Source organism: Bacillus rossius, chromosome 14 (assembly GCF_032445375.1).
Source record: "Bacillus rossius redtenbacheri isolate Brsri chromosome 14, Brsri_v3, whole genome shotgun sequence".
Classification (NCBI taxonomy): Eukaryota; Metazoa; Arthropoda; class Insecta; order Phasmatodea; family Bacillidae; genus Bacillus; species Bacillus rossius.
In genome coordinates, this window is record NC_086341.1 from 41,499,558 (window position 1) to 41,511,879 (window position 12,322).

The 12,322-nt window shown below is 36.4% G+C and overlaps 2 protein-coding genes across 3 annotated transcripts in view; both read left to right on the top strand.

Annotated features, from left to right (window-relative positions):
* Positions 1-8,291, top strand: part of LOC134538815 (probable cytochrome P450 49a1) — a 123,224-nt gene extending 114,933 nt beyond the window's left edge. The window contains exon 11 of the mRNA XM_063380319.1: positions 6,100-8,291. Coding sequence (XP_063236389.1) covers positions 6,100-7,422 — 1,323 coding nt within the window. The 3' untranslated portion in view covers positions 7,423-8,291. The remainder of the gene's footprint in view (positions 1-6,099) is intronic.
* LOC134538816 (endo-polygalacturonase-like) overlaps positions 1-11,790 on the top strand; it is a 47,288-nt gene extending 35,498 nt beyond the window's left edge. The window contains exons 1-2 of one of the 2 annotated variants that reach the window (XM_063380322.1): positions 2,896-2,914; positions 10,463-11,790. In XM_063380322.1, the coding sequence (XP_063236392.1) occupies positions 10,477-11,727 (1,251 nt within the window). In that variant the 5' untranslated portion in view covers positions 2,896-2,914; positions 10,463-10,476 and the 3' untranslated portion in view covers positions 11,728-11,790. Of the gene's footprint in view, positions 1-2,895; positions 2,915-10,462 lie in introns of those variants that run through there. The other variant, XM_063380321.1, reaches the window with a different exon arrangement.
* Positions 11,791-12,322: the final 532 nt, after the last annotated feature.

Below are 12,322 nucleotides of genomic sequence, written 5' to 3' on the forward strand. Positions count from 1 at the left end.
CACCCATTACTTTTAAAAAATAAATTTTATAAATGTAATAATTTACGAAAGATGGTCTTATACACTATCAAAGAATCTTGGTCAAAGACGTTTTATAAAATAAGTTTTATAAAATACTTTACAGTGAAATACCGGCATAAGAGCTGTCATTGATTTGACGTCAAGATGCGAGTCACGCCTTGCATCAGGCTACGTCAATACCACGTCGCTGCTACTCATCGCTTCAGGACAGGCGCAGGAATATCACTACAATCGTGCCACGCTTATGGAAGGAAAGAAGCTATTGGGCGAACTGCAGTACAGCGTGCCGTGACGCGCGTGTCTTAAACAATTGTGAAAACTGTGCATTGGTCGTTCGTGAAGTTAAAACTGGAATAGTAATTTTTACGTCCAAAGGTAGGAAAAATAAATAATTGAATAATTTTTCATGTAGAGATGTTCATAAGAAATGAACAAATGCCACTTTGTTAGGAAGGCTAGTTAAACAGTTAAGAGACTGACCAAGAAATTAAAAATACCAGAAACTAAAATAACAAAAAAATATATAATACTTAACTTGTAAAAAATTTTAGGAATTTTTTTGTGACAGAAATGCCACTTTCAGAGAAAATTTTTGGTAGAGAAACTTGTAATTTTTGATTAGGAATTAAGATATTTTATTGAAATATGTATATGTGTGCCGAAGTATGCATATGAATATCTGAATATTCGATGAAACTTACATTTGTGCTACACTCGAAAACTTATTTATGTGTTACATAGTTGAGGTCTCAAGTTTGATAACTAAACGCTGGCACAAAAGAAGTCTTTGTTTTACTAAAATTGTAACCACTTTAAAACATATCACGCGTTGAAGAGACTTTGGCTGTCGTTATCACTCGCACGTTACGGTCATGCGCCGAGGGAAGGGCGGTCGAACCTTAACCAATGCAAGCTTCAAAACTATTTAAGAACATTCAGTCTGTGTTGAAGCGGTGTGAAGTCCACTATGATCTACAAACTCCCCAGCCCAGAGCCCACTATGATCTACATACTCCCCACCCCAGAGCCCACTATGATCTACAAACTCCCCACCCCAGAGTTCACTATGATCTACAAACTCCCCACCCCAGAGTTCACTATGATCTACAAACTTCCCGACCCCAGAGCCCACTATGATCTACAAACTCCCCACCCCAGAGTCCACTATGATCTACAAACTTCCCACCCCAGAGTCCACTATGATCTACAAACTTCCCACCCCAGAGTCCACTATGATCTACAAACTTCCCGACCCCAGAGCCCACTATGATCTACAAACTCCCCACCCCAGAGTCCACTATGATCTACAAACTTCCCACCCCAGAGTCCACTATGATCTACAAACTCCCCACCCCAGAGTTCACTATGATCTACAAACTCCCCACCCCAGAGTTCACTATGATCTACAAACTTCCCGACCCCAGAGCCCACTATGATCTACAAACTCCCCACCCCAGAGTCCACTATGATCTACAAACTTCCCACCCCAGAGTCCACTATGATCTACAAACTCCCCACCCCAGAGTTCACTATGATCTACAAACTCCCCACCCCAGAGTTCACTATGATCTACAAACTTCCCGACCCCAGAGCCCACTATGATCTACAAACTCCCCACCCCAGAGTCCACTATGATCTACAAACTTCCCGACCCCAGAGCCCACTATGATCTACAAACTCCCCACCCCAGAGTCCACTATGATCTACAAACTTCCCACCCAAGAGTCCACTATGATCTACAAACTCCCCACCCCAGAGTCCACTATGATCTACAAACTTCCCACCCAGTCACCCTGAGCATAACCGCGCGACTTATAATATCTGCTCTTCATTTCTTCATGTAGGTGAAATTTTAATTACATATAAGTTTGCATTGAAAAAATCTCAAAATGTCATAAAATTAAAATAAATACGTATAGTATAAACCTGAAACTAAATTTAATGTTTATGACTGATTGCCACTTTGCTGTACTTAATAATGTAATTAAGTGTCGATTATAAATTTGTTAAATTTGGTTTATTTTATCAGAATAAAAAAATTTAAGATGGAATAATAATTAAAGAATATGATCAAAATGTCTTTTATTAAATACCGTACCATGCCAACTTGTTTCCTGAATTATTTTCTTTCTGAGTGAGCGGGGAGGGGGATTAAATACAGAAATGATGTGAAACATTGACCTGAACTAGACCCAGAACAGTTAAGTCTGCTAGCTGTCTTGTTTCTGACACTAATATTACTAGTTATAGCACGAAGTGGAAGGCTAGGCCATCACTCGCTGAAACCAAATTGAGAAAGATAAAATATATTTATAATATTAAAAATTTGACTAAGTTTCGAGGAAACCGATTACTTATTTACTGAATTATTTTTATATAATGAATTTTAATGTAATTTTTTTTTCAAATATGCAAAATTATTCACTTTTTTCCTTGCAATACATCTATGAAAGATACTTTCTATATAGGTTTATATTATTTTTGGTCTTTAAAAAACTGCGTTTCGACTCACCTTTGTATCATATGCAAGAATTCTGAGCAACTTATTGGTACCGAGTTGCCACTAATATTGAAACCAGTTTGTTTGAAGTGTACGTTATATCTTACAAAACCAAGACAATAGGCATAAAATCAACTTGTACGAGTGACAAACACTCTGGTTCAGGATTTTCTGTTAGTTAAGTATTGTTTTTAGACAATGCATTACTCCAGCACTTCTCGCAATCTGCTCTCAGATAGCTATCCCAAAATTTTGTTATAAGATTTAATTATCTTTATCAGACGTCTGTAGTTCAAGAGGTCTTGCTATCAATTATTGTGCTGAAATATATAAAGGACCTTTCCAATTCTTCTGCTTCTAACGTGTGAGCTGTATATATAAACTGCTGTAATTGTAAGTATGAATAATTAGCATTTTAATATACCTAATATTAAATATGAAAATCACTAAGGGTACTTAATTTTGCGTAAGCGGTATTCAAGATACAAATAATACATATCTTTAAGTATTGGAACAATTGTATTATTTTCATTATCCTGCGTAATGGTGTTTGATAATATTTACTTTCCATATTGCCGACAGTGAAAATAATTTTAAGTTAGATTGAACTCAAAATATAAACTAATAAAACTGTGAGACAAAACTCTGAACTGAACTCTCCCGCAAGTTGTTACGTTTGTCAAATTGCCAGTTCCATATGAACGCCGATATTTGAGCCTCTGTTCAAGAGAAAAGTATGTCTAAGTATGGTTCAATTTTAGAGAGCTGGAACGATATATACAGGAGATTTACGTGATCGAAACCAATAATTTATAATAATAGTCGAAAATTGTAAGATTTATAAAATAAATATAATAAAAAATTATGTGTTTGAAATAAATTGATCTTAGCAGAAAAATATGCAAAACAGACGTGACAGAGAAGCATTTTTCCTCGCTTATTTCTCTGCCAAGTTATAAATGTTCGCCTTTGCTTGTGGTATGATTGAATAGCTGCATTGATCAATCATTGACTTCCCCTGCTGTCTCTTCATATTTCTGCAGCTGCTTTGACCTCCTACCCATTCTCTGGCATGGCCGGTTGGTAATGTGTCTTGCACATTGCTCCACAGCGGCAGGGTAAACTACTATAGCGCGATAGTGACGCAGTAGTAATGCAAGTATGTTGTTCGCCCTGGTTTCGCACGGCAGTAGACTGTCCGGTGATCAGGCTCTGTTGTGTTCAAGCATTTTCTATAACCCTGTGTCTTGTTTCCTTGTGCGGCTGCAAAAACAACAGTGTTTTCAACGTTTTGTTTCGTCTGTCAGGTCGACATGGTGGTGAATCTCCTCAGTCTAAATTCCTTCAGCTAGTTTTTAATTTGCATTGGGCAACCTATATAGTTTATTCTCTGCCAACTATCGCTTGTAATTAACAACTTTGGCTCGTGTGTGTAGCATTTACCCCTTCCAATAATGGCGGTCTTCAAGTAATCTTAGTACTTCTTTCTTTACATTTGGCTCGCACAAGTTTGTTTTGTTTTTTGAACCATATATTGGTAACAAATCCCTTCGTTTTAATTTTTGCATTTACTATTATCATCATTATTTATACGTTTTACACAAATTAAATGACAGTGAAAATTATATTCAATTAAAAGAGTATTATGATAATAATACTTTTATCTTTCTTTGTAATCAGTATTTTTATTTGTAAGAATATTTTAATAATGCGAATATTTTTGATTTAGGTATAATATAAATTTATGCGTATGTAGCACAATAAAATATAACTTAAAAAAAGAAAAAAGAATTTATTTTTATTCTTACTGCAACAGGGTAATTTTTTATGTAAAAAATATTTTTTAATATATTTTAATGTGTCAACAACCACTTTTTTAAATTAAATTTGGGGCATTTGCACATTGCAAACGATGGATCAGCATTTAGCAACTACGGGTTGTAGAATATTTTGTTTAGTTTTAGTTATAATAAAAAAAAGACTTATCTAAATAGAGTTTTAGAATTAGATAGGCCTATAAGGTGTAATATGGTTTCATAAAATTCAGAGACTTGGATTTAAATTACATAAAGATTAACATGGATTCTTATGCATCATAAATTTTAGTTATCACTAGTTCACTTATTACGTAATATTTATTCTCTAGATAACTTTATATCATGACACATTACCACCTCTGAGTGCAGGAAATCTCCAACAATAATATACAGAAAACGTTTAGAAAAATTAAACGAATAAAAACTTCATGAATACTATTCATATCCTCAAAAAGTAATAAGAAACCACCAATTTAATATAATTCATGAATGAAACAAAAATTACTATTTATTCAGTTGAAAGAAACTTCTCACTGTGACCTTTTAGGCTTACTATCTGAAATATTTACTTTTTTGTTGGAACAATAAACTCGTTAATTCTGCTATCGAATGACAATAGAAATACCCTTGCTAATCACTTTTCCATCCATTCATTACGATAAGACATTTTATTTAGGGTTTTACTTGCAAGAGTAAATCATCAAATGCTAAAGACCACCTATAAAGAGATGATTCTTCAGCTATATAATATGAACAAAAGAGTATTAGGCTCACAACACCTCACGAATATGTACAGATATATTTTAGACACTAAGGGCACAATTAAATGGAAAGAATATCTGTTATTTATTAAATTGTTTGATAGTTGTGGAAAAAATAAAAACGAAATAACAGTTTTTTATATAATACGTTGATAAAAAAACATAAAAAAATTTAACACTCAAATTTAAAAAAATACAATACACATGTGAAGTTTAAAAACCAAAATTTAATCATACGAACTAAGATTGTTGCCTATATACCTATATAATATTATGTGCTTAGCAAACACGAAGTATGATACAGTATAGTAGAAACCAGTCACTGTAAATACAAACCATTACACTTGTAAAGTTCATACATATGCTTAGTGAATAATCAAATTGTCATAGTTTTAAAATATTCGTTAATTTGTATTGGGATATCAACACCTTAACTATGGCGGGAAAATTGATAACAAAACAACTAGTTAAAATAACACGTGCTAAAGGAGATCAAACTCACGGACTGAAAACAAGAAGCAAGCCTTTAGAGTGAGGTGGTCCAAACAACTGATTTCCACAATGTGCTCAAGGCAATAGCTGGAATAGATTTTCCATTACGTAATAGCCGAACATTTTTAAAGTAAAAGAAAAGAAAATATTTAAAAAATATCTGTTGTCTGTGGGGTTACCCTTAATGTCTTTTAAAAAAATGCGCTATCAACGAGATGGTAGGTAAAAATTGAGTAAAAATGCAGCAAACATATTACATAATGCATTATTTTTACATATTTTTATAGGCTGTGAAGGTTATGGAAAATGACGTTGGATTAGAACAATTGTCAATATGATATTCTGTACGCTATTTAATGGTTAGGTAAAAAAGAAAAAAAAAATTGCTTTCGCTAAAGATAATCCTATTACAAATATTATAAAGCCTGTTACTTATTATTTTATATGTTTTTAGTGCATCAACCTTGTAGCATTGAACTGAAAAGTTATAGCGCGCTATTATTTTTAGGGAACAACTACCAACATGCAGACGACACATCGCATTGGCATCTTTTTGGTAGTCACAATTTTGGAACTGGTGAACTTGGGAACCGCACAAGACCTACGAAATGTCACGGAACCCAAGAATCCTCAGACCTGTGCCTCGCTGACAGCAAGTGGCACAGAAGACACCCGGACCATACAGAAGGCTCTCGACTCCTGCACCAAGGGAAAAGCTGTCGCTTTGTCGTCTGGGGTATTTCATTCCGGTCCACTTGTGGTTCCTTCAGGTGTCAGTCTCTTGGTGGACGCTGGAGTGACCTTGAAGGCTCTCACGGACCCTGCACTGTACGATCTGGGCTCGAACAAGTGTGGCACTATGGACGAGTACGGTCTGGGCTGCACGGCCTTCATCACTATAGCCAAGGCCAGCGGCAGTGGGATCTACGGCAAAGGCACAATCGATGGACAAGGAGATGTGGTCATGACTGGGAAAAACCAGACCTGGTGGGAACTGGCGTTTGATGCAAGAGTACAAGGTACCTATCAGAACAACCCAAGGCTCATACAGATAAACGACTCCTCAGACATCACGCTGTACGAAGTCACACTGAAGAACTCTCCGTACTGGACGGTGTACATCACCAACACGAACGGCCTGACGGCGTGGGGGCTCACCATCCTGGCGCCGGCGAGCGCGCGGAACACAGACGGCATCGACCCCATCGGCTCGCAGAACGTCACCATCGCCCACTGCCACGTCAGCATCGGCGACGACAACGTGGGCATATCGGCTGTGACCGCGCCGGCCAGACACATCTCCGTGGTCAACAACTACTTTGGCCATGGGAACGGACTGTCCATAGGCAGCGGCACAACCCATGGTGTGAGCGACGTGTTGATTGATGGGGTGACCTTCAACGGCTCCAAGAACGGTGTGCACATCAAGACCAACACCTACCGTGGGGGAGTCGTGAAGGGCATTACAATAAAAAACATCTGTGTGTTTAATTACGTGCAGATGCCTATTCACTTGGAGATGAGGTACATGCACCAAGTAGGCAGCCGTCTACCAGAAGTTTACGACGTTAGTTTCGAGAACATGTGGGTGCTCACGAAGGGAAGCTTTTTGTTCATTGGTCTGAACGAGTCACAACCAGTGAGGGTCAGTTTGAACAATGTTCACGTTGCCAATGGCTCAAATTGGATAACAGATTATGCAAATATTAGTGGAACTGTGTTTTATGATGCCAGTGAAGTAAATTATTGCTCAGATGCTGATAAAATTATGTCAAGCTACTTCTTAATTATAATGTGTTGTTTGTTGAAAAAGTTAATAATTTATTGTTAAATTAAAAGTGGAAGCTGGGAGAGTGAAATTAAAAGACTGACTTATAACAGCAAAAATGATTTCTACATTAAAGGCACAAGGGTGACTTATACTATTTTATTTAATAAATTATTGTTATTGGTTTTTTAGTTTTATGACTCTTTTATATAACTATTTAATTATATGTATTTAGTTTGTTATATGTTGAAGACTATTTTAAACACTTACATTCTATAGGTGTACCATAAAAAAATGTTAGTCTTGAGGAAATAATGTTTCTTGTTTTATAAGCGGTTGTTATGGAAGAAATTAAAAGGTATTATTAAGTTTAAACAAGTCACAGAATAAATATTTGCCACTATCATTCGAATATATTTTATTTAATTTAAAAAAGAGCTTTTGTTTTCTCGGAAGTTTATTCATGTAAATGTTCACAATTATACACAGTGTTGTTAAAAGTACTCGGAAAAAGTAATTGGGCTCAATTACAATTGATGTGGTCACAATGTAACTAATTAAAAGTAAAAATTACTTTACATAGAATTAATCAGTAAAATTACAATTACTTTCTGCTACCATTTTAAAACTGACACAATTCAATTTTTTTTACACACTGTTACATTAATATACATAGCCTACATATATGTTTTGTTAAAAAATTTATTTCATGTAATGATTAAATCTATTATCTTTAATTAAATGAATAATATTTGAGGACAAACTTGCTTTAATAACATCAAAAGACTTCATACAAGTAGCTACCTGTAATAAAAGTAACACTCTTTAAATTTTGGAATTGACTTTACAAAACAATTACAATCATGGGAATACAGTAGCTAATATCAATAAATGTTGTAAAAAAACAGTGTTAATAAATATCATTAATAAAATTCATTATGTACCTATCTAGTTAGCTTACCTTGATGTGTTTCCTTAAATTTGAATTAGTGTTCCATGCTGATCTGAGTATTTTATTTCCCAAACATATCTTACACTTCACAAACATATTATCTTTGCTCTGCTTCCAGAGATAATTCAAAATATTTATCAATGTAACTAAACGGAAAAATTCTATCTTCTTTATTAATGACTTCTTCAGCATTTGAATTTGTCGCAGTATCACTTCGGTTACCTATACCATCCATGATTGCGATGCGTTTGCGAGTGGTGGACACAACACAAGTAAACAAAGTGAAGACAAGAGGTCAAAGATATCTAGAAACTGACGAGCCACTTCTGTGCTTTGTCATTTTTGATCATAGATAATGTGCATACGATCGTAGCACTACAAGCGTAAAATTATAAACTTTACTAATACAAAAATGTATGTTCTTCTTGTTCTTAATTGTATTCATTATACGTTACGAGAATAAAAGTAACGGCAAGTAAATATAAAGTATCGATTACCTTAATGTATCGATTACAATTAATGTTATGTATTCCGATAACAAGTACGAATTACATTTTTTAAATGTAACTCGTTACAAGTATAAATTACTTGAAAAGTAATCGTTACAAGTAATCCGATTACTTGTAATTCGTTACTTAACAACACTGATTATACATTACTGAAACTGAATCACGGCAATATCTGTTTGTATAGCAAAACAAAATTATGTTAAAAGGAAGCCTGGCACATGTCTCAGAGTGTCTTTCGGTAATGACAACTGTTGAACGAACACACTTTTAAATTTTAGTATTTTATTATAAATTAAATAAATTATTTATATTTATAAAATAATTCACTGCTTTTTTCCGGTTTTAGCATTTAAATATTGGCTTCCTTATTGGAGAAGGAAAATTATAAAATCATTTAAGTAATTGTTAGGAAATATTCAAATAATGTAATTGAATAGTAAACAACTTAAACTATGTAAACTTATTGAGTTCTGTCTCCGCATCGGCAAGAATACAAATAATTAAATCGCCTAGCCTTTAATTATAATGCAGGCTAGGCTCTATCATTTGGGTCCATAACATATTTAGTAGATGTTACTCTTCACTCTCTCGAAAAATACTAACTTCGATACCTGGAAGTTGGTGGTACTGGCCGATGTCAGCGTGACCTACTGAGAGGTGTCCGAAACAAGGAGAGATCGACTCACACGAGGCAAACTGCTAAAGCATTGGGTTTATGGAGGGGACTCGTGCAGTGCTCTGGTGGCTTGGAAATGAACTTATGGGCACTGTTTGTTGCGTGAGGCGCCAGGGGGCAGGCATTTAGCTAGCATTCAAACACCCGGGGAAAATAACTTGCAACTCTGCCACTAGAGGGCAGAGACAATACATTCTGAGACTGGAGTCGTGGCCTCGAGACTGGCTGGGGTTGTTGGCCGGGCGTTGAACTGGGGCTGGTTCCTTGGAAAGGCTGTAGGAAGGGGGGGGGGATGTGCTGCTGCCAGTGGGAACATCTATCGGCTGCGGCCGGCGACGTGTAGAGGGCTCGAGCAAAATGACCCGTGCTCGTGCCTGAAATCGCTCGCGTAAGAATGGCTCTCAGAACCTAGATGCTCTAATAGCTTGCAGGACATAGCACGTCTTGTAATTGCTCGGAGGATAATTACAGTCAACGGATTTGCACCAAAGACGGGGATAAGACGATATCCCTTGCTGGGTCATTAGATAGTAGGTAAAATTATATTTATGCTGGGAAACATTGGGGAGACCGGTCTGACAAAGATTAAATGGGAGTGTACAGGAGACGAAAAAGTTTCAGTTCTTGCAGCAAAAAAAAAGTGACATAATTTTTCAAAAATTCAAATTTAGAATTGATTCCAAATTAATAATTGGCAGCACAGTACTTACACACCACATAATAACTAAGTATTATGTAAAAAGAACTGTCGATTTCAATTCACTCAATACCGCCCATAAAAAGCATGTGTCGATAACCCTTGAGATTGACATTCAATATATTGTAAATGTTCCAATAAATATATTACTTTTCTTAAACTACCAAATTTGTCTAAGCTATATTGTTCTGTCTTTTCAACTCAAATTTGCCCGATTGTTCCAAAAATATATAATTAAAAAAGGTAATTTTTTTATATTTTTTTTTTAGGTGGCAATTTCAACATGCAGCTAAAAAATCATCTAACAACCTTCACAATATTTTCCTTCATGGGTTTTTTAACTGCACAAGACCTACGAAATGTCACAGAACCCAAGAATCCTCAGACCTGTGCCTCGCTGACAGCAAGTGGTTCAGAAGACACCAGAACCATACAGAAGGCTCTCGACTCCTGCACCAAGGGAAAAGCGGTCGCATTGTCGTCTGGGGTATTTCATTCCGGTCCACTTGTGGTTCCTTCAGGTGTCAGTCTCTTGGTTGACGCTGGAGTGACCTTAAAGGCTCTCACGGATCCTGCACTGTACGACCTGGGCTCGAACAAGTGCGGCACTCTGGACGAGTACGGTCTCGGCTGCACGGCCTTCATCACGATAGCCAAGGCCAACGGCAGTGGGATCTACGGCAAAGGCACAATCGATGGACAAGGAGATGTGGTTATGACTGGGAAAAACCAAACCTGGTGGGAACTTGCTCATGTTGCAATGGTACAGGGTACCTATCAGAACAACCCAAGGCTCATACAGATAAACGACTCCACGGACATCACGTTGTACCAGATCACGCTGAAGAACTCTCCGTACTGGACGGTGTACATCACCAACACAAACGGCCTGACGGCGTGGGGGCTCACCATCCTGGCGCCGGCGAGCGCGCGGAACACAGACGGCATCGACCCCGTCGGCTCGCAGAACGTCACCATCGCCCACTGCCACGTCAGCATCGGCGACGACAACGTGGGCATCTCGGCTGTGACCGCGCCGGCCAGACACATCTCCGTGGTCCACAACCACTTCGACCACGGGAACGGACTGTCCATCGGCAGCGGCACCGACCACGGGGTCAGCGACGTGTTTGTGTCCGGAGTGACCTTCAACGGCTCCAAGAACGGAGTGCACATCAAGACCAACAGCGTTCGAGGTGGGATAGTGTCCCGGATTTCCTACAGGAACCTCTGTGTTTTTAATGATGTCGATAGTCCCATTCACTTGGAGATGAACTATGTCCACCAAACAGGTAACCGCGTGCCAAGGGTTTACGACGTTAGCATCGAGAACATGTGGGTGCTAAGAAAAGGTAACTACAAATTCTATGGTGTTAGTCCATCCAACCAAGTTTCTGTCAGTTTGAAAGACGTACATATCACCAAAGGTTCAAAATGGTTGACGAATTTTGCCAATATTACTGGAACTGTGGTAGAAGATGCTAACAGAATAACACATTGTGGATATGCTGGAAATGCAATATTTTCTGACTAATTCTAATTGTTCTAACGAATGTTGTCTTAATGAAAATTTAGAGTAAATTAGATCACAAAACAACAGCATTTAATTATTTATATGTAACAACTTCACTTGTAATTCTTTTAAATGTTTTATGTAATTAATTAAAATTAGATATAATGTATTATGAATATGCAAATTTACTCCTAAAAGAAGACATATGTTAAATATATAATTTATTATTATTATTAAAAGATTTTATGATGATTCTTTTATACATGTATTTTAACACTAAAATATTAAGAATTATAGGTGTCAAGTAAGTTCAAGCCTTATTTGTAATGTTTATTTTTAAAAAAATGTCCTTTACGTTTGTTTTTATATTCTTGATAAATAAAACACGTTTTTAAAACTTGAGATTATAACTTTTGGACGTGATAATGTAAAACATGTTACATAAAAAAATTGTTTTGTATACTTTTAATATTATTTATATATAATTACCTGAAAAATACTTAGTTAATGGGTTTATTGTTTTCGTTTCTAAAGACTTCGAAATCTCAGCCACGTGCGATATATTTTCTGGAAAATATATTGCTCTTTTAATTAAAGGAAATCTAAAGAAATAATT